Source organism: Buteo buteo, chromosome 21 (assembly GCF_964188355.1).
Source record: "Buteo buteo chromosome 21, bButBut1.hap1.1, whole genome shotgun sequence".
In the NCBI taxonomy this organism is placed as follows: Eukaryota; Metazoa; Chordata; class Aves; order Accipitriformes; family Accipitridae; genus Buteo; species Buteo buteo.
Window position 1 is genome coordinate 14862787 of NC_134191.1, and position 27611 is coordinate 14890397.

The following is a 27611-nucleotide window of genomic DNA, read 5'->3' on the forward strand; positions in this document are numbered from 1 at the left end:
GTTTTAGGGGGTGAAAGAAAGACCTTGAAAAATATGCAAAAGAAGAATTGACCATGTATTTGCATGGATTAGGGTGTAGAGGGATTTCAGAAGTTACAAATTAAAGAAAAAAAAGCCCCTGACCTAGAACTGATGACTCAGCAACAATTATACACAGAAACCCCTGAGATTGTGCAACAATTTGGTATAATGAACAACACAAAGTCAAGAATAATAAATTGTACCATTAAACTACGCTAATGAAGCTACAGCAGTACAGCCACCCCACAACTACTCAGGACTGCCCTTTCAACTGTTAGAACTGGTTTTCCACACCAGGTGAACAACCTCATCTGGGACCAGGCCCCTACGTATCAGCAGAGCTACATCTTCTGTGTGGGACATTGAGGAAAAACACACACCGCAAGCACTGTGCAAGCTCACTTGGGCTCTCCTTCTGAAAGCAGTACCACTCAAGATAGGTATGATGAGGTATTACGAGATGGTACAGGACCTTCTGCGTACAGTACTGGGCATTTTTAAGTCCCACGGATGTCCTAGATGACAGATATTGTATCAGTTACGAATAGATCCATACTCGTCCCTGCAACAGCATCAGAATTTCTTCTTGTCTTTTTCAGGCTGGTCTGCAGCAATGGCCATGAAATGGAGGTTTTCAAACACCCTCTGCAGAAACCTGGCACTAAATGACTTCTGTGGAATTAAGCTTATTGTATCCCGAGAACAGGTATTAAAGATAAAAATAATATTCAAATCTTGGTTAAGGTCCAAATAACAGAAAACTGAACTTAGTGTGTAAGTCAGAGCCAGAACATATGCTTGAAACAGCTAAATTTTTTTGCTGAATCTAGATCTCACATTGACACAGTATTGTTATTGAAGTAGGAAGCAATTAACTGTTGGGTTATGGCCACAAACTGAGACTTGATGATTGCTTATAGGACCCTCTATACAGTGCAGACAGTTAACCAGATTACAATTTGGTCTACAATTTGAATGCCATTAGTTTTCCATATTCAAATGCCTCTGAGCAGTTCATTATAATCTTGCCATTAGCAATGGAACTCCAATCTTAGATGGTTATATGAAGCGTACTCCTCAGGGCTGTATTTAGCAAGTGGGAGCTGAAATTTATTATCTGTACAACTGAAGTGGAGGGCTGCCCAGGTGCACTTTGCCATTTCAATGACTGCTGCAAGAAGCATCCTTTTATTTCCCTCCTTGCATGTCTGCCGCAGAGAAAGGAGGAATATATGATCGTTTTCGCATAAGGTTTATTTAGAACTTTAGAGCTCAAGATAATGCTCTTCCTCCAGTGGCTGAAAAACTCTTCTTCCATGGTCTTTAAAAAAAGCAGGGCTGAGGTGTGCGTTATGGAACAGAGAGGTTCACATCTACAGAAAACTAGTTTTCATCGCTTTGATGAAAGACCAGGCCAGACATATAGAAGTTTTGGGTGCTCCATCATCAAAAGAGACAAAAATCCATGCAGATTTATAGTATTCATAAGCATGCTGAATCTACAGAGCATGTGCAGTACTGTAGAAGAAAACGAGTTTATACAATGCATTATTTATAAAAGGTTTCTATACAGAAGCACTTATTGCAAAGGCTCAATTTTCCTCAGCTTCTATTTGTCACATTCATAACAGAAAATACCTCTTTAAAAAGTCACTATTCATTTCTTTCTCTGATTTTCTGCTGCCACAGTGGTTCTCCGTGAGCTTTCACAATCAGTGGTCAACAACTCATGTCAGAGCTTTCTCAGTGTGCCTCAAGTCCTGCTGCACCCATTCCCACCGCTGCTTTGCCACCAGTGCTGTCCCTGGGACCTGGAAGGCTGTCATCTCCCACCTGATGTGCTCACGTGCTTCAATTCACTACTGTCCATCTCAGGACCCTCTCCCCAAACTGCAGCCTCATCTGAGACACCCAGCCCTCCACCACAGCCTACCAGTGCTTCCCAGCACCAAGGGCCCTCTCAGCTGGTTTCACCTCTCACCCCCAGCTCCACACTCAAGGTTATATCATACATCTGCAGCTCATTTGAGAAATAAACTCACCTGTTTTCCACTTTCCTGCTACAAGTACTTGGACCTGGTTTAAACCCCTGGTTCCCTTGGCTAGACATTTACCCCCATCTAGCACCCCTCCCCTCATCCCAAATGTTCGGAGAGCTCATTGAGCTTCTAACACCTTCTGCCCGATGCTAGGACATGGTTTGCAGCAGCCCCCTGCCCAGCCCCGCGTGCACGTTACCTTACTCTCCACCACGGAGATGAGAATCTGCTCCATGATGCTGCTGGTTGCTGGGATGGAAGTCTGGATGTGGCCGATGACCACGCCAATGGCCACGCGGGACAGCTCATAGCTGAGGTGGGTGTTCCTGCGCACCAGCTCGATCAGTTCGGCACCTATCGTCTTGGGCACGGACGCTGCCAGACCACTGGGTTCTGGTGATGCTGGCTCCACTGCAGCTGCCTTCTTATCCTCCAGGCAGAGGGAGTTGAAGGCATCCAGGCTTGCAGGGGGGAGCGGGGCAGCTTTCTTCACCTGAGAAGCCTTCTCCCCATCCACAGTGTGGGACCTCTGGGTCCCCCCTTCAGCCGGTGGTGCTGGGGCAGCCCTCTTGGTCTGGGGAGATTTGCTGGCCCCATCCTTCGGGGAAGTCCCATAGCGGGAGTGGGCCACAGAGCCAGCATCCAAATTGCGGGTTATCGTGGTGTGGACGCTCCGGCTCGGGACAGGGGGTGGGGTGTTGGCAGGACTGGAGGTGGCTGTCGGGAGAGCGGTCTCTGACACAGAAGAAGCGGTGTACAAGGTATCCAGGGATGTCGTGCTTATAGAGGAGGCACTAGAAGCTGACCCAGGGATAATTTCAACAGCGTCTGAAAGGGAACAATTAAAAATGCCTTAGCAACAGCATCAAAGGAAAAAAGAAAAAAACAAATTGCTACAGCACAGTCCATTAAAAGGCTCATTGTGCATGCGACCAGAGCAGTTTAACTCCTCTTCCTGCCTCACTTATCTCAAAGCAAAATTGTACCAATTCTCTCTGGAGCATTCCCGCACAATCACCTCTTTAGAAAGGGGAAAACTACTCTATTGAGATGAATACCCTTCAAAGGGCTTAGTGTTTTACGCAGGGGAAGGAAGGGAGGGAGGGAGGGACAGGACTAAGGGACAGAAAAGTCTTTTCCCCCTGGCTTAACAAGGGCCTTTCTCTGCGTTCAGGATTTAAGCCCTCACTTGTGAATGATGGTGCCTGAGAACTGCAAGACACTGAAGGCTTCACACGCCAGCCCGCGCCTCCCTCTTGCACGCACCTCACCGACTGCACGCCATGGTTAACACCAACTGTGAGGGAAACATTTGGCTGACAACACCTCTAGTCTCTCCCTTTCAGCACTCTCCAACATTTGATGATGAGCCCTGCAGCCCTGCTAGCATCCACCACTTTCACAAGCCTCCACATTAGCTGCTCTACTGTATTTCTCCCCCTCCCCGCCTCTAGTTTTGACTAGCTCTAGCTGTGGTAGCTGTCCCATCTTCTAAGGAAAAAAAAAAGCACTGCAAGCAAAGAGATGTTAAGATTTTTCTTTCCTTTAACCTGGTCTAATATATAATTTTGGTAAACATTATCCATTAGTTTCTAGGGGACAGAAATGTATCCAGGTCCTTCCCTGACTATGAAAACAGTTACTTGGGCAAACACTGGACCACCTTCATCCAGAGTTTCACAAGAGCAGCTGACCTTAGCACTGGAAGAGAAGGAGCGCGCCCCACAGGGAGCCCAGCTCCCAGGAAAGGCAGTTTCCCACACACCAAAGGAAGGACCAGTGGGACAGACATGTGAAACACCTTTGCTGCACCCCTGCAGGCAACTCCAACCCTTCCCGCGCCGTTGGTCCTGGGAGCCTTCCACTACTCCATCCACCACTCCACCCAAAGCAAGCACAAGCTAGGCAGAAAAACAGGGCCCTTCCCTCCCACAGGGGCTCAGTATTCCTCTTTTTTTCTCCTTCTCCTCACAGACGAGCATTCACAAATCATAGTTCCCACTATGCTTCATTAATCAAGACAATGACTTGAAGGAAACTGACCTTTGCAAACTCCCACTACCACAGTGAAAAATGGCTCAATACCATTAAGTACCATTAAACAAGCTGGTGCCAGCCCCAAGTTTCAATTAAATACCTGCAGGTCAACAGCTCTGCCCTGCTCCTCACAAGGGGACATGAGTGGGCTTGAGATGGGCTGTGTCACTAACGGCATGACTGTCACAGCACAGGAAAGCACTTGGGCAAGCTGACAGCAACTCAGCAAGATGACCACTGCCTCTGCCAGCCCAACCGTGCCGAAGACGGAGAAGCTCCTGCCTTAGCCCCATGGTCCTGTTCTGCTCTGAAGTGCTCACGACCAGCAGATCCCCTGCCTGTGGGCAGCATACACACAGCCGGGTCCCTGTTATTATTTCTGCTCCTTACAGACAACAGCCGCCGATTTTATGGAAATCCCATCTGAGCGCTGTACAAAGAAGTGCCTGACAGACTGGGAGCCAAAAGCAGACTTGGGCCTGTCCTAAAAAAAGCTACCGGTGAGCTCCCCCTGGTGAACTACCGCACTCTGCACTGCCAGGGAAAAATCCCTCTGCCTTGCTGGGAGATGGCCACGGTGTCTGTGGGAGAAAAACACCCACAAGGATCGTAAATCACCAAGGTTGTGTGCTGGCCACATTAGCCTCGTGAGCAGGCACAGAGTTTGCTCCTTGGAGAGCACCACGTTTCCCAGGGCCACCGGCACCAGAGGACCAGGAGGATACCTGGCACCTATCCACAGGTACCAGGCTGCCCAGACTCTCCCAGATCAGAGAAGGCTTGAAGGAGCACTGGCCACCAGCTATGATCATTAGCATTAAAACCTTTAGGAATTTAGGATATATATATATAAGGATATAAAACCTATAGGAATTTAGGATATATGTAAGGATGGTCTTTAAGCACAAAGCAAAAGCATGCGGGCACCATGACTGTTACATCACCCAGTGTCTGTTTCGTGCCCGAGATCTGGAAAGTGGTTTGTCCTTACTTTTAACGGGAGCGGCAATCTGTGCATTCTTGCGTTTCTCTGGAGGTGGGGGGGTGATAGGAGCAGCACGCCGGGGCTGTGGTGGGATCTATAAGGAAAGATTTCAGAGCAATCAAAGGAGGTTGACAATAAAGACATTCTCTGTTATGAAACCTTTCTCGCGTGTGCGTGTGTAGATTTGTCCTTACATCTCTCTCATCATTCGGGCAAGTTTTCTCAGGAGGACAGATATTAATAGGCGGTTTCCAAGAAGAACAAAGCAGGACTCAAGCCGGCTTCATCCCCTCCCTGTGACAGGCAAAGCAGCCCTTGTTTAATTGCTGTGTTCAGCAGCACACACATCGTGTAGACCTGTCAAGCATTTACTCCTCCTTTATTCCAAATGCGATCCCACACACTCACCATGACTCCACATTACTCTCAATAGCTCCACAGAGGCTGCAAACAGAGTGCGTATTTAGACACTCTTCTGGAGAGATCCATTACATCAGCTACAAATACCCTTGCAGAAAGACAAAGCCAAGGACTGGAGACATGTAAATGCCTTTTCCATGCTTTCAGAGCTATTTCTGCTCATGCAGGGAGAAAACAGGGCTAGACCCTCTGTGCAGTCCTACGCTACCTATAGCAAGACCCCCTGGGAAAAGCTTTTGCCAGGGAGCTGCATTAACTCTCCACATCTGGGGTTTCTCCTGTAAGTCGCCTCTGCTAGGAATGCCAAGCCAGCAGCGTACGAGCCCCAGACCCAGACTCCTACACTCATCTTTTCCTTTCGGACCCAAACACCATGATCCCTGACATTGCTTTCACCCAGAATCACTCCGGTGAGGTGTAACCTCAGGGTTAACCTCTGATCAGTAGGATGCCGCTGAACACAGTGGCCAAGCTAGGTGGAAGCACATTGCATCAATACCCTAATCCTGACATCCCAGTGGCTCAGGGCCAGGAGACACAGTTCGGGGTCTTCGGACTTCTGCAATTCAAAGTCTGCTGCCTGAAACATGCCTCTGTTTTTATGGGGTATTGCAATTGCTGCCTGCAGCAAAACCATCCAGGGCAGCATGGGAAGGGAAAGGAGGTGATGGCCTGGATGTCTCAGGTAGCCCACGTTGAAGCCAGCTGGAATCTATAGTGACATTCAGGCTACCACACAGTGCCAATTTTCCAGGTTTGTTTAGCCCTGGAAGAGGAGTTTTGCTGTGATCTGTCAGTGCTGAACAGCCCTATAACGCCACACAGGGCACAGAGCACTGCCAGTTCCTGCAGTGAAAAACTGAGACAGGCCCCTGAAAGGTCTCTATCTTAAATAACTCAGAACAAGGAGAATGAAAATTGTACTTTTTTCCCCCTGGATCCAGGAAGGGCAGAAACCTCCTCTGAAATGGGAGCAAAGATATTCCTGTAAATAAGACACCTTCAGGAGCCACCTCAAATGTTCAAGACTCTATGCCAAAAGCTGACAATACGGTGCTCACAGCCCATGTCTGGACCCTACCAGACAAGTGAAGACACAGCAGTTTGCACAGCTTACAAACACTTTAAAAAGGGATCTCTCAGTTCCTTTCTCCCACCCAACACCCAATACATCCAACCTTTTACTATGTCACGTAACAAGTCACTTCTTTACAAGTGCCTTCAGCTGGTGGATTAGTAAGAGATACTGCTGCAGACTCCCAGCCTGAGCTCTTCTGCTCTTGTCAATCCAGCCTACATTGTTCTCTGGGTAAAATGCTATATGATACTTGCATACAGCTTCAAAAATGATCCATGTCGGTCCAAAGAGAGACTGCACAGCTGAGAGAGGCCAAACAGATAAGGAGAGGTCTCTGCATTGCGTGGTTGGAAGGCTGGTCCCAAATCCGGAAAGCTCAGCTGTGCTAAAAGCAGAGCCCTCTCTGCAGAGTGATGGAGCTAACAGCACGAGTCAGAGCTGCCTGGCACGGCACGGCCACGATTACTGAAGCAGCGGGATTTAGCAGACAGGCAGGCTCAGAGCTTAGAGGAGCCGCGTGACATTATTTGGAGATAGCTAGGGTTGGGTCATTCTGGAGTATCTCCATGGCTTCATTAGCCCTTCCAAATTTACCATGCAAATTTAACACAGCTATTACAGACTAGTGCTTAAATTAATAGATGTACAGCTAATGTTAGCTCAGAGCCCTGCCAGCCTCATTTAGATGGCCACGCACGCTGCAATGAGAACGTGAAGCATCACATGAATTTCCCCATGCTGATGCCTGCCCAAGCTGTGAGCCACCACACAGTTAGGAGTCTCAAGGGGTAACTGATGGCCATCCCCTTCCTCCGCCCCACATCCCAGCTGCTGCATGGGGCTAAGAGAGGATGTACAACACCAAACCCTCCCCAATGGAAGTGGAGGAAAGGGGAGAAAACATCCACTGTCCAGCTGCCGTGGGGACGGTGACCATGCAGGAGTCCCTGCAGCTCAGATCCCTCCTGCCCAGAGGGGAGAAAAGAGGAGGGACCTTACCAAGGGTCCAGAGAGAAGCACCTACACACGTGTTGAAAGCCTCCCTTTCCCCAGGCCTCTACAAGGGGGCTGTGAACTTCCCCAAATCCATGGATTTTACACATGTGCTTCCTCTCCTTTTCCAATTTGCAGGGACTGCTAGCAGAGGCTCTGCTCAAGATGAGATCCGACTCAACCACAACACTCCCATCCCCTTCCCAGCCAGGCAGGCAGAGACCACCACCACTCCTTCAACTCCTTGGAATAATGCTATTATAGTAGGAACCTTTCAACAAAAGAAAAACAAAACAAAAAGCCAAACCAACAATCCCTTGCCCACCACCTCCTCCAGCCTAACTCTGCCAAGCCAGGCATCTGGTCTGCAGCAAAGGCTTCTGGAGACGAGCATCACAAATCCACTGAGCATGCACAAATGCAGCAGACTGTGACTAAAATACTCTGACAGCCCAACCTCCTCCCTTGGCAGCTGGTATGTAACTGCCCCAGCTTCCCACCTTACGATAACTATGGAGGAGCTGAAGAGAGGATCAGCACAGGTGCCATCACCAAGTACTTCACCCAGCTCAGCCCTGGGAGCAAAGCCACCAACAGGAAATTTACACCTCAAATTTTGCTTAAGATTTCAGATGCAAACATTGAACGCACCTGAAAATCCCAAGCAGTGAAAAGCACATCCCAAGACCTCTGCTTCTCCAGAATTAATGAGAAAGTTTAGACTTCAGTAGATCTTCTATTAGGCAGCTCCATAACCAGTGGAAGAAAGCAGTGCTGCTTCCTCCACTTCATATTGAAATATGGAAGCACACAGGAAATCCCTCAACTGAGCTGTTAAAATCTCAAGGAGTGCTTCCAGCACAGGGCTAAGCTGGAAGCCCTTCAACTGCATCCTCAGTGCCACCCAGACAGAAACAGTTCTTTGTCAGCCAAGGGATCTGTCTTGCTCCTTTCTGGCAAGCAACCAAACCACAGACCAGATAAAGACAGGGAATCAGCATAGAGAATGGGCTGTAAGGTGCTCCATTTGCTTAGTGCATAATGTACAGGCTTGAGAATGGAGCTGGTTTTGGCTGCCCAGAAACAAAAACGAATACCAAGGAGAAAAATGGGGTTTGTAGGGATTGCCGTGTTCTGCTTGAGCCAGAGCTACCTTTCATCTCTGCAGACTCTCAGTTCTTCAAGTGTAAAACAAGCCTCATCTGCTAGGAGTGACAGTGTATCAGTACCTTATAAACACTGCCTCAAAATGCTTATCCCAGATAGATGAAGAAAAACTACAGTGCACATGTTCATCTGTAGGAGAAAAAAATCTCCACGCTCATCCTTGCTTGGCACCTTTAGACCTAACATCCAGCTATACCTACACAGTGTAATTAGCCATATCATTCATCCCCAACAACTGCTGCATCCGTCCTGGGCTACTTCTTTGAAGCCTTGCTGGCGCCGCACAGTAACCTTGGAACGTTGCCGCCGAGATAAAAAAAAAATCTGCTCTAAATCACATTTCCTGCAGTTTACCTTTAATTCATCATGACAAGCAACATTCAGACAAAGAAGGATATTTTTTGTTTTGAATAGTAAAAATAGGCAGCCACAGCAGATAAAACGCTTAATGACCAAAGATCTTGTTGTACAGATTTAACAAGGGGGAAACAAAGCAGTGCTGAGTACTCGGAGGGAGTTCTGCTGCTCACGTCAAAACTGTTTTTCAAAGTATTCTCTGGGGAGCTTGCAACTCTTTTAGGAAGTTGTTAAGAGACAGTCACACAATACAGAGTGGCTCTCGCATGTCACCATAAAACTATGGACCCTCAAGGATCCCCAAAATCATCACAAGTGTAAATGGCAGAGGGACTGTTCCAGACTTCTTATACAGAGACAGCATCAATTTACATTGCAGTAATCCCAGGTAAGCAGCACAAACACTCGCTGTGTGACTTCAGCTGCAAAGGCATTTTATTAAACAGGACAAGCAATGCCATACCACCAAAGAAGGAACCTAGAAAGTGTCCAGCCACTGTTACCTGATAGAGACCTTCATCCTCCTCCTCGAACTCGGTGTTTGGAAGACTGTGATGTCGCTCGTATCCTGTCCGGCACACCCCGTTGGGCTGGCGTGCCACATCCAGATGGTGGTCGCTGGAGGACTGTGTCATAACCATCCCCTGCGGGGTGGGAGAGTGACCTTTGCGGGACACGGTCTCCTTCCGGTGATGGATCAGTTTTCTGAAACAGAATGACGACATCAGGAACAGCAATGCTAAAGGAAGGGAGTGACCGTGCTGCAACATTTAAATGATATTTTTAAATTATTTCTTGCATTTGGGCTATATATACCAGAATGGGTTATATTACTCTGAACACCAACTCCAGTTTCATTAAAAACTAAGGAAGCACTTCTGGGGGAGGAAGGAAGAGGCTTTGCAAGAGCCCATGATTTATTCATCAGTTCGCTGGAGAAAAATGCCTCTTCCTCGAGGGAGAGTCACATATTGCACTGCAAGCTTCAGAAATTGCCTGCACTTTAGAATCGCTGTTCAACTGAGATTAAACCAGCGTGCCTCAGCGCAGAGTGTGAGGTGTCAGAGAAAAACAAAAATTCTCCTCAAGAGCAATTATTTGAGAACATATTAAGGACCTTGTGCCACATGCCAACAACCTCTACAATTCCTGGCTGGTAGAGAGGAGAAAATGCATCCGGAAAGGTTTTTGATTTCTCCTCCAAGCCTACAACACAGCAGAGAGTTTCCTCTTTTTTACATGCATGTGGATAGAGGGGCAAGACCAAAGCACTGCTTTGCTGGATGCAGTTGACAGGGGGAGCAGCATCAACTACCAGCTCAAACACTGGTAAGCTCTCCAAGTGCATCAGCACTCTGCAGCATAGGGACTCAAATCAACAACGTCCAACTTGACCCCCAAGAATAGAAAAGACATTAGCATCATGTGCTGACCACCCTCCATCCACCAGCTCTCCCAGACGCCCTTTGTACTTACTGGAGGACATCTCTTTGCTCCAGGTTGTACTTCCCCCCATTCTGCATGGCCGCATTGTGCACAGCCTCAATGGCACGGTCAATAGACTGGAGAACCACATCTTGCTCCAGCACCTGAGAAACACAACATCCCACATGTTACTGCGCTGCTTCAGCTGCGGTTCTTTTGTACCAGAGCTTATGGCAGGAAAGACCACAGTACAGGAAACCCCCAGAGCAGGCACCGCACGAGCCAAATAGCCAACAAACAGCTCCCAGAGCCTGAACCCCATCTCAGCACCATCTCACTTTTCCCTCCTTCCTCTAGAGGAAATATATTTGAAGCTGTGCTTCCAACTGAGTCTGCCCATTCAAGGTTTACGGTTGGAAAAGAAAGTCACTGTTACGAGCACCAAAGTCGAATGATCCCTACAGGAGGGCCAGGGACAGAGCTTCAGGACCATGCGGCAGCCTTGAATATTCAGCCTGCTGCAGGGAGCTTTTGAGATCCCACTGTAAAGCCCAGCTTATCCCAAGCTCAATTATTTCTGCTCTTGCTGCCCTGCTATGGAGCAAACACAGCTGTGAATGTTACAGACAGAGTTGAAATCTGGTGGCCTTCAGAGTCCGTTGGCTCTGGGTTTGCATTTTTGCTTGCTTTTTTCTTGATGGTTTTTATACTTGTTTTGCAACTTGAAGTGCCATTTCTAAATCTCCACCCAAACTGTCATAGCAACATTTATTCCTCCTGCCAGCCAGTTTAGCACTCATTACTGCAGCTGAAATAAACACCAGCCTTGAAACAAGAAATACCAAAGACGTCATTCCCTGGGTTTACACAGGAGGCTAGAAGAGCTGTAGCAAAGGGGCACGGGAAGGTAAAGCAGGTTTCCACACTTGGGACATTCTTCAAGGCTTTGTTTATCAACAGTTGACACACCTTCAGAAGAAAAGACCTTTACAGGACTAAGGCTGAAGGCAAAGGACACGCTACCAAGTCTTTGCCCCGGATCCAGCAGACGCACAGGTCTCCCATAAGCTGCCGCTGGTGCCTGCACCATCCATTCGGTACCACCGCTGGCAGCCTCAGCCCACGCACGCAGGGACGGAGCAGGAAAGGAGGGGAGTGCTCAGACTCCAGCGCTCATTGCAGCTGTTTGAACACTACAACCCCCTTCATCTTCACTTGTTTTGCCCTCCTCCCTGCATCAGAGCAGCCATTTATCCAGCCAAAGAGCGGCTGGCATCTCATCAAGGATGCACCTTAATTGGCCTTAGGGGGCTGCAGAGCAGCAGAAGGCAAGCCCTCCCTGCCGGGGCCGAAAGTGCCTGCCTCCATAGCACTGGCATACAGTTTTCTGATAACATGCTATGTATTATTTATATCCTGATTAATTACTAAACCAAATGTGAATTAACAGCTACCGCAGACTGTGGGGGAAAAACACACCCTCCAAACAAGGCAGGGATGAGAGGCCACCTCTGCAATACTCAGCTCTGAAAAAGAAAAATTTAGGAACGGTTTTGTTGTTGGTTTTTTTGTTTATTTTCCCAAGAGAGAGAGATAGGGAAGAAAGCAACTGGGGAAAACTTTAGAAATAAAACCAGGTATGTTAAAATACACCTACCAAATTTGTTGAAGTATCAGATCAAGGACAAAACCAACACTCAGAACCCAGCTTTGGGATGAAGTCTCCAAGCAGCCCCGTATGGCTTAGGGAGCATTTCACCACCTCTAACTACAGATCTAAGTAAGGAAATGGAGCAAAGCGCATTTGAACACATTTAAAGGAGCGCTGGAAGGAAAGGCAAGTTATTTCAGACAATGCATCTTGTTTTCCGAGAAGATAAGAGCAAATTATGGCAAGCCGCACGCTTTCTCTGGGAAAGGGGAGCAGCACAGAAGCGTCCAGCACTGCTATCCCCAGGGGAATGCCAGTGCTGCTCTGAGCACCGGAGACCCCTGCCCTCTGCACAGCTCACCTGCCCTCGTGCTGCTCCCATGTGAGCTCCCACCCCAAAATTCAACACAGCTCCTGCTACAGCCTCCAAACACCCGCCCTGGCACACTCTCTGGTCCCCCACTTGTAGTCCCTCCACATTCACCACCAGCCCTCCACAAGATACACCCCTTCGTGCTGCCTTCGCTCACCCTCCCCAGCCCATCAGGCTTTCCCCCACCAAGGGTTTCAACCCTTTCTCAGTCTGATCTTCCCAGGGAAGATTGCAGTACAGAACGCTGAATCCTACTGAACAGCTCAGAGTCTCTGCCCTCTTCCAGAGGGCACACTGACATCATCCACAGCCCACAGGAATCCACAAGCTGGAGCTGCTACTTGCTGTGAGATGTCATTTGTTACGGAAAGGGCGATTCTTTTCTGATAAAACACAGCATTTTCACACTAATGCAGCAGTGCTGTGACAACCGGCTTTTAGCTGCTGTGCTCTTTCCTTTGTTTCTGCTCCCCAACCCTCTATTAACAGGGCCCTGTCAAAAGGGCTGGAATAAAAAGCAGCATTAACTTGCCACTTGCACTTTATGACATTGTTGACGCTACTTGTAAATCACCTCCTCCTCCCTTGCTCAGCTGAGCTGGTCAGGGGGCAGGGTCTTCAGCACACGGGTCGCCTTGGATTCAGGGTTTGTAGAACACCCAGCATTGGGGATCCCCTGCACTACAGTCATAAGCTTAAAAAATAGAAATCAGTATCCTGGGTAAATCATGTGATGAGAAGCAATCTGCACGCTCCTCAGATTAACCAAATGGCATTGCTTTGTTTGAAGAGGATGGACAAAAAAGCACGTTAAAAGGAGCATGGGTTGCGGGGGTGGGGGGCAAAAGTCAGATTTGCCAATGTCTCACCTACAATCTCCTTCTCCCTAGGACTCAAGGGATTACCTGCTCACAGCAATTCAGGATAATGCACATGCCTTGCCATTCTCCCCATGCAGTTTAGGGAGACCAGTCACTCTGCAGCGCTGGCAGGGATTCCTGCCTGCATCCAGCACCCGCTCCCAAGGATGCTCGCAGCTGGGACGCAGGCCAGCAGAGGTCCTGAGCAGTACAGCCAGGCAGCGCGCACCCACACCTTCTCACACACTCGCAGGCAATCCTGACCACGCACAGCTCCAGGGCCTGCAAAAGAGAGAGGTCACAAACCAGCACCAAGGTAACAGAGCAAAGCCTTTGAGCTCAGGCAGGAAAGACTGCTCAGAAGTCTGCTTTCGCCCCCGCAGGGCCCTCTGCTACGATCCTGATCCTGCCCCTGCCCCCTCCCACGCTCCAGGATACAGAGATGAAACCCTGCTCATCGCGGGCTAAGCGAAGGCTCACAGGGAAGCGAGGGAGCACACAAAAAGGGCATCGCTGCACAGCGTGCTGTCAGAGGAGACGTACCAAGTAAAGCCCAGGAATTCAGCTGGATTTACTGAAGCTGTGCTGGTAACCGCACGGGCGGGGGTTGGCAGAGCCCCGAGCAGCCACTGCGGCATGCTAGCTGTTAACTATATCCTTCACCAGTTACCTTCGCCAGCGGCCCAGCCACGTCGGCATCTCCCGAAAGGCAGAGAAGGTGGCAGGGATAGGGCAATGACGGTCGCGGAAGGTGCCGGCCGCGCGTGCCCACCCTTACGGGGTGAGCGCAGGGGTCTCCTCGGTTGGCATGGGGTGGCACAGCTACCAGGCTGCAGCCAAGAGGCATCAATAGGACACCGCCTTCTGCCCAACGTACCGTGAAAAGAGGGGGGTATTTTGGCGAGGTATTGATCCACATTCACGTGGCATCTCACCCCCAAAAAGGAGTGGCCACCGCCCCCTCTATCAGATATTTCTGGTTTAATCAAATAAAACACTGCAGCAAGAGAAACACTGGGCTCTGTGAACAGCCTGTCACGACCAGCCTGGCTACACCAAGAGGCAGGGGAAGAGCGGAGCAGTGACCCTTGACGATCACGGACTAGACTGGCTGATGAGGCGCCGTATCGGAGAACTGGGGGCACAGTCGGCACCCTGCAGACGAGCTGCCCTGCAGGAACAAGTTACAGCTCAATTAGAGCCACGAATATCAGCCGGGAAACAGAATTTCTTCCTTCATATCATAGCCCGGTGTAGGAGAATCACAGAAGCATCAATAAATCATTACTTCCTCTCTCCTTGCTAATAACACGAGCAAACAAAGGGTTTCCCCAGAGCCCACTGCCAATCTCCTCCTGCCCCTGTCCGCAGGAGGGGGCTCCACACCTGACGAGGGACAGAGCCCAGACCCCAGCACTGCCCTGGGGTGCTCTGCACTCCCCTCCTCCCGAGGCAGGCGGGGAAGGATGCCTTTCCCAGGGCCAAAGCCAGGCTTTTAAGAAGCATCCTTCCAGGATGTCTCGTGGGTACCTAAGCGTGGCCAACATGGGGCACGGCCGTGCACAGGCAGGAATGCATTCACCCCCACGGCTCACATGGCTCTCATCTTCACTGCCCCAAAAGCCATCTCCTCAAAGAGAGCACACGTGCGCAGGATGTGTCGCACACCTCTGCTTCCCCACGTACGGCCTGATGAGAGACCCAAGCATTTCAGAAAACACTACTGGCGTCTCGCTGTGCAGGCAGCACAGCCTCCTGTCCTGCTCTCCCAGGACTATCGAAAATGTTGCCCCCCTCCCTCTTCGGTTTAAGTCCTTCCACGCATACTGCCGGTGTTGTTTAAATGCGCTCACACAGAAGAACTTGCTCAACAGTCTAGAATAATCATACCTTTCAGAAAAGCATTTTCTAGACAAACAGGCTGACAGCTGCATCAGTGCAGACAGGCTGAGCCACCCTGCGTGCGCGAGACTCCCACATTTATGAAAGTGGCCCATTAACGTATGGCAGGCCTTTCTTTGCCTCTGCAGGGGGCTGATCCAAGAAAATACAGCATTTTTTTCCTCCTGCCTCCCCAGTTTTTAGTGATCAAAGGCATTTGCTCTTCTGCATGTGCAGGAATCGGTGCCCTCATTCCTGCGGCTGCTTTTGCAGTCATAGGGGTGCCCAGGCAGGGCTGCTGATTTTCACCCTCATGTCATTGCACCAGCTCTCACAACACAACAACAAAAGACAGACAAAGTTTTGTCTCCAGTGACAGCTCGGTTTTCATGCAGCTGCACAGACATGGACCACTGCTGAAATTAGGATATTTATCCCGCTGGCGTACACAGGCACAGGCTGGTTCTTTGTTACTCAAATCAGAGCCGAATGCCACCTCTTAGGTCACATGCCGTTAGTCCCCAGTCACTGCCAGACTGTCTGCATGTTATATTCCTTCCAGATTTAAATGATCACGGCAGCAATTTACAAAAATCAACTAGCCTTTGTCCGCAGCAGAGTGATGTAGCAGATAAGCGTTCCCCCTTCTGAACCACACAGCTCAAACAAATGGGCTGAGTTTTGGGTTTTGCATTGCTTTGAGAAATTCAGCTCCTTTCTCTTCCCCTTTTTGCAGCCCCAATCAGAAATTTTTAGTCCCCAGGCTGTTGGCTAAGAGATATGCATTAACTTATTCTTGTCAGCATGAAGATACTGTGCCTTGCGGCACTTAAAAACCCATGATAAAAATGCAAGTGAAACAATGGGCAACTGTCCTGATTACTGAGCAAATAAGATGAGAAAAGCTCCAAACAAACCTGCAGCATCTCTGACTCACTAGCAAGCGAACAAAGACATGGCTGAGCTCTTCTGACAAAGAGGCAGCCCAGAAACAGATCTGGAATTCCTGCTGATATGCTATAGTGGGTTTCTAACAGATCGGTGTTTTTCCACTGTGTGCTGACAGCAGCCGCTCGAGCAGACAGCCTGCACAAATAAGAAATGAAGAGAAAGGATAGCCGGGGAAAGGGCTTAAGTTGTGCAAATCATGCTAAAGCAAAAGCCAGAGTTCCTGGCAAAAGAGATATACTAACTAGGGATAGTACAGGCACGAGTGGCATTTGGAATAAACAAAACCCTGAAGGCAGCAGAGGGATGCACAGCAACCAAACTTCAACTGATTTCTCTCCCATGAGCAGGCAGCTTCAGAGTCGGAGAGAAGGGGGCAGAGACACGCTGAGGAACAATGAAACACATGCAGCCCACCACTGCACACTTGTACTTCACAAGGTGGAAATGCTTCATCCTGGGTCTCTCCAGCCACACTCAGACCCTGCTTACTGGCCACGATGATCAGAATCAGCCATTGATTCCCTCCCCTCGTAATTCTGCACCCTCCAGTAACCAGAACACATCTCCTAAGCCAAAACACTCTACGAGGATAAAAGCAGAGACAGAAGTTTTTAAAATAATGCAGTCAACACATACTTACATATCTTGCCATTCTCGGCTGCCTTAATTCTTGCTGCTCTCAATGCTTCAGGGGACTACTCTGGCTCAGCCTGTTCCAAGCAAACAGCCACCAGACAACAGAGCTGCCTCTCTCTTTAGGATTACCTGTTTAGCATCCTTTTGGCAGACAATTGTCAAGTCAATATCAGACATGATCAACACTGCATCTGTGCAGGAGAAACTTCTGTTTCTACTTACATATACGTACACATAAGTTATACACATACACATATATATTTGAGCTACCATCTACACTGAAAAAGAAAACTGCAGATAGCCTCTATTTCGATGAAAGCTCAGGATTACGAACCAGCATATATCAAGGTGGAAGGAAAGATGCTGCAGTGAAGTGCTAGCAGTTATTCTAGGACTTTTGACGTATTAGCATTAAAAGTTGCAAAAAAAGCCCAGCAGAAGGGGTCTTTACACAGTCTTCAGTTTGGTAGCCCAACAAACTGCTACAAATGCCCTTTGCTCACTGAGATTCAGTACAGCTCCTAGATCACTTGCATGCAATTAAGCACAGGTGCATAAGAAAGCCCCTATATTAAGTATGACCAAAAATGCAACTAATTTCTAACTTCCCAGAGTGCTGGGCCGACTACAACTTGGATGTGGGCTGAATACCCAACTGCAGAAACACTCTTTGCAGTTTATCAGGTCTGCCAAGTGTTGCCAGGACAAGGGGCAAGGACAGAGCCCAGAGGAAGAAACGAGCCTGGGAAACCATGCAAGTTCTGGCTCCTCTTCTGGCATTCAATGAGGAAGGTTCAGTTTCCCCCCAAAATCTACTTCCATAGCAGAGACTGTACCAAAATGCTGGAAAGGTGACAGTCATATGAGATGCAGGACCAAGAAATTCAAATTTCTGCCACATTCAGGAGAACTCTCTCCCTTCTCATTCATCTCCACCCTGAAGTACATTTCCAGCACGTGAGTATTGAATAAGTAAAGTCTCCAGGGATCAAGCAGGAAAAATTGCAAGTATGTTGGCAATTCAACTGATAGGCAAAGACAGATCCAAGAGAAGAGCAGGTATGTACATGTTAACTGAAAGGGACTTGCCTCCTGCATGCCACAGACTGGCACTGATTTCACAGCATGCAGTTACGTGTTTGAGAAAGAGGTAATAACTCATGATTCATCTTGCAAGGGAATTTATGATTTATCAGCTTTTCTTCCAAAATCCTCCTCTTCCTGTGACCAACCTTCTGGCAAGGGACAGAAGGCGGCAAACTGCAGCTATGCTGCTCTTTGGGCATAATTACCATGTTGCCCAAACCCGAAACGATGGACAAATTGTAAAGCATCTCTTATTGACTTAACAGGAAAGGGGAGACTGGAAAAGAAAATTGACCTGCTGTCTCAGCCCCAGTGAACACGGGAAAGCAGACCCAGCAGCTGGCACAGGCATACAACCCGGGAATGCCGGCAGGGCAGGAAGGAGAAGGGGCAAGGAGGGTGGACAGGTCACCATCCAAGGAAGTGCAGAACCTGTGGGCTTGGGCATGAACAATTCGAGTCTGCCACAAAGGGAACAAGCGCAGCTTTCTGGTATCTGTTGTATGAACAGCCATATGTATTTTATTAAAGCCGCTAATGAGGGAAAAGAGTTTCCATCCTCACAGGGCAAACACAGGAAAGTCATCAGCTAGTTTTATTCCTGGACAGATGTAAATTGCACAAAATTGTAAACTAGACACAAATCCCCAGGATCTTTTTAGCAGCACCAGGATCAGAGCTGCCAGGCCTGGTGCAGCCCATGGTCCTTCCTGCAAAGCTGTCACTGCAAAGATGAAAACCTGCCTTGCATTACCATGAGCAAACCTGAGAGAGGCCTTGGAAAGTTCTCCCCAAAGATGATTCCAGTCGGAAGGATCAAAGGCAGCTTGATGGCTGCAGGAGCAGTTAACAGGCTGGCTAGAAAATAATTTTCCTGTGTCCTGTACTCTGCATGCCAAATAAACACTGCCTCTTCTGCCATGAAGGGATGCAGCTCCCCCTGCACACCCCAAAATAAAAAGAAAGCCAGCAGGGCAGGACCAGAAACCACATTAACTCATACAGAAAACCCAGCACCTCCCTCTGTAATGGGCATTTTTCTTCAAGTTACTTGCGCATCCTACCCAAAACGTAGCTTATCAAAGTGATGTGATCAGGCCATATCTGCGACCTACTCCAAAACAAAATGACCCCCAAACCACCATATGGAAAAACCTGAGTATTTGTTACCAGGAGTAGAATTGCTCCAAGCAACTGTAGAGTAACAGCAACCAGAAAGGCTGGGTTTATGCTGTGTCTCTGCTCAAAGAGAGCAGCTCCACATTTCCACAGAGCAAAGCTCATTCCAAGGTGGAGGGATCACTTACAAACAGTCCTTTTACCATCACCCCTTCACACAACTCCCAAGCACATCAATCAGGTAGACCAAGATCCTTGAGGATTTCTCCTGCTAACGGTGTTTCAGGCCAGGGACCCAAGAGAGCAAGCATACTTACAAAGTTTCTGTAAAGTAGGCGCCCCTAAAAAACTAATTTCTCTATAACGTTCCCATAATATAGATCTTGCTGGCAATTTCTCTTCTGTCCACAGCCCCCCCCTGGGTCACAGGCACAGGTATTTGAAATATCAGTACTCGGAAACCCCAGGGTACCCAGCCACCTCCTCCCCAATGTTTTCAGGCTGTACAGACCAGCTCCCACCGGTGTGGAAGAAACACAGCTTCCCTGTGCTGGGCAGGTACTTCCCAACATGGGAATCCCAAACAAGTCTTCCACCCAAGTAGAACGGCACGTCCAGTCCCAGCAGCCTCCCTCTGGCTGTCAGCAGCCTTCATGACTTTAACCTGGGTACAAAATACTCATTAAGGGATTTAAACAAGAAGCATGACAGCTGGGCTCCCAGTAAAAGACAACCCTCAAATGCTCATTTGCTTTCAGGTAGGCCATTGTAAGGCTAAGGCAAGAAGGAACACCTCCTTCTGAAAGAAAACAGGCATCTCCCTCGATCCACTACCATAGATTTTGGTAGCTATATATTTCGACACATTCGGAGTAGCACTACCGAATGGGGATGCTATTCATGCTTTAGGCTTATTAGTGCTATACACAAAAATTACATGAAGTTAGGTGTGCTAGCTAATTATAGCAAAGCCATTTAAAGATTGTTGAGGGTGCAGGTGCAGGGCAGCACAAGAGGGGGTATCAGAAGGGTTGAAATACTCCACACAGGCTAAGCTGTCAAGAGGTAGATCATGCTAATTGGCCATAGACAAAATACCCAAGTATGCCAACATGCTTGTTAGCTGAGAGCTGCTCCTGCAAGCACATTTATTCCTGATAAAGTGGATGTTTCTGCTGAAGCAATCAGCACCCAGACACTCACCAAACCCAGGAAGTCAACACAATTGAGCTTTATTGGTTCAATGATAAAGCTAATGCTAACTCATACCCCAAAATAAATGAAGATACCACCGAGATCTACAGCAGTGTCTTACAACTACAGCTGTTATATGCATGATCCTAAAGACAGAACACAAGCCAAAACAAACCCCAGAAAATTATGAACTAAAGATCCTGCAGCCTCCTGAGTTGCTTTTTGACTGGCAGACAGTGGGAGTGGACAGCACATGATTTTTCTGTGCTGCAAAACTTAGACAGACTGACAGTTTCCATTGACCTACAAAAGTACCTTGAGAATTGCAAGTTTAGCTGTGTTTATCAGAGGAATGAGGCTAACTTGCTGTTATCTCTAGATTCAGTTCAAGAACATATTCTGGGATTTGTTTAGTGGGCTTTTTTACCTTAAAAAAAGATTAAAGGTTCAACTGGATTTGCTGACATTTCACCTATAAGGAAATAAGAGGTGAGTCACGGAAGAAGAGCAATTCATTAGTGTCCCACACTATCTGCAGGGAAAAAATAGCCTACTGCTTTAGCTGCAAGTTATAATCCCATCTCCTTTTGCAGCTTAAAGTGGCACAGGCTCCCCAGCAAACACGAAGAAATGGGAACAGGATGGGAATGTCTTCTTAGGACATTGTGCTACAGACAGCAGAACAGCCATAATCCTGTTTTCCTCACTTCCCGAAGCAGCGAACAAGAAAAAACCTGCATTTATTGAACTGTTCACTTCTCATGCGCAAAACTTTCACCCAGCTCACGTGCCTTATTACAGCATTGATATCTTGCATCCACCTCTTCACATGCCACATTCACTTGTGTCAGCATCCACCTCACTCAGTGGCATCAGCAAGAGCAAATTGCTGTATTTCAGGAAATCTTTCCAGCCCATCTCCAATGGGACAAATCCTGCAGGAAGGGAGATGGCCAGGACTTCGCTCACCTCCATCCGACCCAGCTGGTGGCCCCTCCATGGCGGAGGTCCGGAGCAGGACCTCTCCAGTGCACAAGGCCACCACAGGGCAGAGAAGGTGGTGGAAGCTGCCTGACAGCAAGCAAAGGGCTACAGTAACTCTCAAGCCCTGTGCTTTGCACAACCCAAGGGCATGCTGTCCCTCACCCTTTCTTCACACACACACGCCCCGTCTAAACTCCTCCAGTTCAAGGCTGATCACTCTTTGCCACTCATAAGTTCCCACGGCCCAGCTATGAGAGGTTTGGGTGGTCCTCCACATCTGAAGAGTCACACGAGACCAAACATTGCCAATAGTGGTTTTGTTGGGAAAACTTTTTTGCTCGGCCATTATTAGTATATTAATAGTCTTTAAAAGCTTTTAAAGTGACCACAGCTCAATATCATTTTGAGATCTTAAGCTTCTAAAAGAGAGCTTAAAAATACAGCCAGTTCACATGTGTTCATGCATGTAAAAGTCTCAGGTGCCAGCCTGTATCACTGGGCAATGCTTCTAAGGGAGCCCGAGACCACAGACAAAATGATGCTTCCCAAAACTAGATGCTGGAGGGGTTTCTTTCCACCCCTGATGTAAAGAATTATATTGTACCGGCCCCTTGATAATAACTGCACAATTATTTCAATGCTGCTGCTATCTCTTGTCATCAAGCTAATGGAAGATAGACACATGAAATCAATTCAAAAAACAAACTGAAAAATGCATCCCCTTTAATTAAAGTCAATAAAAGCGATTCTGGGGCAGACAAAAACTTTATTACTTAGAACCCAGCACTTCAAGGGACATTGTTTTTTTGATGTCAAATGGAAAAAGTCTTCAGCTACAAACACTTTGATTTGGCCAGGCTCAGGGAAATCCCTAAGCTTCTGCATTAAGCAGGTAATGAATTTTTATGATCATCATTCGTACTTGAGGTACTGGGTTTTCACACAATTATTCTTTTTACATGCTGAAAAACATGGGCTTCCCTGATACTTGAGCTTCTCCCCAAACATTCCTCAGGGACAGCCAAGCCCAGGCACAGAGGGAAAGGGACTGCGGACCTGCCTTCTGGTGTGTCACTTGGGTATGATTTATGATCTGGACATGGTACACTCGATGTGCAGATCACGGTGCTCCCTCCATTCACCTGCAAACACACACCCATTCCTTGGGAGGAGAGGGCAAAAGGGTATCTTCAAGCAGCCTAGAATACCACAGAATTCACCGAGTTTACCCAAAAAGGAACTGTCACCATATCAGACTGAGAGGCCACAGAGGTTTGTGTTTGTCTGCTTGGTGGGGAGCTTCAACTTCATCTTTTTAGACAGCCATCTGGTTTTTACAGGAGCTGCCACGGTAATCTGTACGACCATCACAGCACACAGGCACCGCACTGAACTCAACTGATGAAGAGCCGTCCATGCTGAAAACCTGCCCACCACCATTTCCACCTTCCACATGCAAGCGGCTGAAAGTCACCTGTGTGGTCCATCAAGGCCTTCTTCCCATCTCCACAGAAGGTGGATGCAACTCAGAGGCTGAGCTCAGCCTCCCGGCCAGCAAGCTCCAGGAGGAGGCAGGAACAGCTGGAGATGACCCCCCAACCACATTAGAGCTGCGGAGGTATCACCCCAGGCACAAACCCCATGGACAGGCATTCAAGACCTTTTCATCAAGACATCATCCCAGCTTCCAGGTGATTTCCCCCTCCTTGTGGGTGACTATTTTTGCAGCTCTTGCTGCATCTTCTCCCTCATCCCTTCCTTTTTATTCGATACAATAGAAGGTTTGGAGCTAGGGCCTGCTCTCAGGTTTCCATACTACAAGGCACTGTTCCCACTTGTACTGGAAAAAACCAAGAAATAATTAATAGCTATTACTTAGAAGAGATCTAATCTGAACTTGGAACCAGCGATTTAGCAAGAAATGACCCACAGCCTGGAATTATCTAGCATGCTTAGTCTGACAGCTTGATTATTTTTTTTTTTTTAATTAAACCTCTTGAGCAGCTGAACAAACTAAAGTATCAGCCTGTGGTGGCATTTCCAGATCACAGGCACAAAAATCAACATCTTGCAGACCACTCTCATGCACACCACCCCAGCCTAAGCAGGAAAGAGGGATGAAGCAGTGTAGATGGGACCCCATCAGCATGACAGCAAAGATAGACACGTATCCAATGGCACATCTCACTAGCATGAAAGGCAGTCGGAGTCGGAGGAATGGGCTTGCTACACTCACAGCTGCGTGATGCTGCCCATTTAGCTGTACCAGACAGACAGGAGGAAGGACAGGGGCTTCACAACTCAGTAATCGGGAAGTAAGCATCTTCCAAGGAGGAAGGGAGTGACAACTTCTTCTAAACAACATCAACAGGCAAACAAATAACCAGGAAAAAAAACAAACATGAATTTCCCAGCTCACTCTAAAAAGTCACAATGCCAAAATTTTACTTCCCCTTCTTGCTTAAGCCTTATGCTAAAAGGGAACAAGTATTAGTGCTTTGTTCCCTTGCAAGGGAAGCAAACAGCTCTGCCAAGTGAGCTCTGCATGGCAGGGTGTGAACACAGAAGAACTGAAATGAAGTTAACCCTCCTCTCCTGCTGCAAGGTGGTGGGTCTTGTCTTCAGGGCAACTCTATTTCTCTGTTAGCATCAATGGAGCTTTGTCCAGAGTAGTGCTCAACAGCCCCGTGGCAAGAAAGTGATGGGGTGTGAACGGGAGCGGAGAGAAACAGATGCAGTCATGAATTGTGTCCTCTGTTCCACTTCTCACATGACAAGCTTCAAATCCCTTTTTTTAAAAATCAAAGGTTTTGCCATGTGATAAAAATCAAGACAAATTAGGCTTGACAAGTCCCCCCTGTAAAGGTCAAAACTTTATTTGTGAGCCACTGGCTGGGGAAGCAGAGTGATGCTCCTCCAGAAGCAGGACTGGGCCCCATGACAATTCCTGCTGCAACTCAAGACCAGAGGCAATAAGGGTGGTTAGGGTCCACAGAAAGAATTTCCAGTGGACCTAAACAGAATGAGAATTTTTCCTCCAAATACAACAAGCATTTTGCAGCTCCAGATGCTAACGCACAGAAAAAGCACGAACTGGGGTCCTCCAATAGCGCTGGCATCCATTTCTCTCTGCCGCAGCACGGGGACCAAACTGCTTCTTGTGGCCCATTAGCAGGAGCCCTCGGGAGCAGCCCCAGCATTGAGTTCAATCATTTCTCCTGGGCCTTGTGACACAGCTGTGTCATCTCCACTCACCAGGCCAGCCCTCGAAACGGGACTTCCTTCCCCATCAGAAGTTAGCACCCATTAGCACAGCAGCCTGCGCACACAGACTCAGCAAAGGCAGCAACAGCAAGCCTGAGCAGCAGCGTATCACCAGCCCAGCTGGACCAGCATCTCTCCCCAGTGGCACTGCAGCAGCCTCCACTGTGTTTACTCACCACCAAACACTGTCCGGTGCAGGCAGCAAGTGGCACAGGCAGCCCTGCCCCGTCCTCCTTGGCATGCCGTCAGAAAGAGATCAGACGTGAAAAAACGGGGCAGGTCTGCAAGAGCCTGTGATCCGGGGCTGATCTCCTGGTCCAACAGCAAACACTTCCAGTCCTCACAGCCCTTGCAAGTCTGCACACAAATGCACCTCTTTAGTGAAATAAATTGAGCCAACTGTTACTGCCATGGCCAAGAAGAAAGCCTCAATTTAAGGTTTTCTCTCTGGAAGAAATGCAATGCACGCACATTTTAATATAAAAATATCTGCACACAGAGCTCTATTAGAACCTGTGGCATCTAAAATTTTGGCTATAGCATTGGCCACATAGGATGTCAGCATCTGTGAAGTCTAATTTTCTTGCGGACTGTCTAATGCTATAGTTGCAGGCTAAGGCTGCTTGTACTTGCCTCCTTATAAACCCCTTCTGGAATTTATCCTTTTTCTAGGGCCCAGACTGACAGCTCATATGCTGAATACATAATCCTGGCTGGGAATGACAAAGTTTAAATCCTTCATGAGGGTGTGAAGCTGGGATGCTCTTAAAAATTCTGTTTTTATGTACATCTAAGCTATACAAGTAAGGGAAGAAAAAGAGGCAGCTGCTTCTGTTCCAGAACCAGAGCTCTCCTAGCAACCACCTCAAAAGACCTCTGGTTTTTTTTCTACTAAGAGTTCACCTGATGGGATGCTGGAAATCCTGGAAGGAAACACAAGAGTGGGATCACGAGAAGATGTGCACAAACACAAGCAACGCGGCTCGGAAAGCCCAGATACCTTCAAACTTCATGTTCAAAGACATCTGCCAATCCCCTTCCGCTCAGAAAGGGCAGCCAAGGCTGAGCTGTTGATGCCCCGCTCAAGGCACAGAAAGCATAAGGCTGATCTTCTGAAGCATCAAAACACAGTGACGGCTGAAGGTGGGACACCTTTCAAAAGACAGTGATGGCTGAAGGTGGGACACCTTTCAGCAGACCTGTCATGTAGCACATCCACCAGCTTGACTTGATGTTAGCACTGTTATTTTAGAGAGACATACCTACGCTGCTGGGCAGTCAACAACAACTTTCTCATGGGCTGACAGCAGTGTTGATCAGCCTAAGTTGGCACCAGCTAAATTTCAATGTTAATGAGAAATTCAGTTGAGCCACAACCCTCCTGTGGGGCCTCTTGCCCCACTTACGGGCAGGGGAGCAAGGTCTGGTGAAGAAAGCCACTTGCATGGAGTCCCATAGGGAGGTGGTGGTAGATCTGAACAGAATCCAGACTCCTATATGTTAAGCGCCTTGCTCAATAAATATATGCAATTCAGTCATTACTAAAGACTTTTTCCTGCAAATGGGGTGAGAAGAAGGGTGTCTACGTTTGCTGTCCTCCAGCATCAGAACCTCACCAGCTATTTTGAATAGATGCTCCTATTTTGAATAGATGGTCCTAGTTCAAAACTGGCAGTTCTTCCCTTTGCAACGAGAAGTTGATCATCTTCCAGATGTAAACCAGGGAAGGCTGTCTAGCCATCTTCTCCTGACAAAAAGCATTCAAAAACCATACAGAAGGCAACCTGAAAAATCACAGATTTGATCAGTAAAACTGCAAGATAACAGCAGGTGATCACTTGTACAACACAGTGAAATGCTCATGGCAAGACCAGCACTAGAAAGCAGGGGTGCAAATGACCTGGCAGACACTGCAACCCTGCGGGGAAGCCAGAAACCAGACTGTGTCTGTCAGCTCTGGGCAAGTGCCTCTCCAAGGGCCTAGAAGAAAAAGGCACATTTCTTCTTTCCAGTCTGCCCCCTCACCTTCCCCTTCCTCCAAGGCCAACAGAGCCACAGCCACATCGCTCAAGAGCGGATGTGGGCTCTCGGACATCTCCCTACTGCTTGCTCACTTCTGACCAAGACAGCCTTCATGCTGTTCAGCCCTGAAACAACCTTAACATTTCCAGCCCAAAGCTAACCCACCGCGACCATGCATGCATCCACCAGTGCCACCCCACCCATGCTCAGCCACTATGCAGCTGCAGGAGGTATAAGCCCAGACTGCCAATGCTACTCATACATGGGCGTCCAGGTCACAAAGGCAAATTACATCTGATATCAAAAAGCCTAATTATTTTTAATCAGTGTAAAAGCAAGAAGAACATGTCTTCACAGCCAAGCAAAAATAGAGGCTAAAGATCGTTAGCGTATTTCTACTTTAATCATTCTGAACTGGGAAAGATTGCAGAACTTCTGGCTAAAATTTCAAGTCTTTAGCTACAGTAATTAGAAACGGTTATAATTCCCCTGACTGTGTAATTTAGTCTCAAGAATAAAACTTGATCTCAAAGCATTAGCAGCTCTGACACGATAGCATCTCTGTTATTGCGACAGCCCAGAGAAAAATGCTTCATTCTTTCAGTTTCTTGCATGTGTCAAGAAATGCAGCCTCAGCTGCAAAGCGCTACCAGCTGCTTATTCTCCAAAATAAAACTTTATTTTTAGCCTAAGTGCTTATTCAGGATCTGGGTGAGTATTGCGATTAAGCTCTCACACCCATTGAAAGCTCCGTCAAATCTGCAGCAGATGACAAATAACGATGCAGGTTCCGGTGCAGGAGATAGCCTGTACAACAGTCTGCACGATCATCACCTTCTGGTCAGGAGCGACGAGAGGAACTCTGCCAGGGGTCAGGAGCAGCAAGTTTAAAGCTGGATTTTTATGTAGATAGAGGGAGAAACTCTTACAGCAAAGCACAACTGCCAAAGCTCAGTTTCCAGTGACTGGGGATTTGCTATCAGAACATCCGATCATTTGATTGACACCGTAAAACCAACTCCGTGCTCCAAAACCATCATTGTCTCCATGCTAGCGTGAAAGGTTTGA

At 48.0% G+C, this 27611-nt stretch overlaps 1 protein-coding gene across 5 annotated transcripts in view; it reads right to left on the reverse strand.

Annotated features, from left to right (window-relative positions):
- The window catches only part of NCKIPSD (NCK interacting protein with SH3 domain), a 53687-nt gene that overhangs the window by 20862 nt on the left and 5214 nt on the right, over positions 1-27611 (reverse strand). For 3 of the 5 annotated variants that reach the window (XM_075052644.1, XM_075052643.1, XM_075052646.1), the window contains 4 exons: positions 10574-10686; positions 9601-9802; positions 5089-5176; positions 2260-2888 (listed from right to left, as the gene is read on the reverse strand). In XM_075052644.1, the coding sequence (XP_074908745.1) occupies positions 2260-2888; positions 5089-5176; positions 9601-9802; positions 10574-10686 (1032 nt within the window). Of the gene's footprint in view, positions 1-2259; positions 2889-5088; positions 5177-9600; positions 9803-10573; positions 10687-24697; positions 24969-26137; positions 26316-27611 lie in introns of those variants that run through there. The other 2 variants (XM_075052645.1, XM_075052647.1) reach the window with 2 other exon arrangements.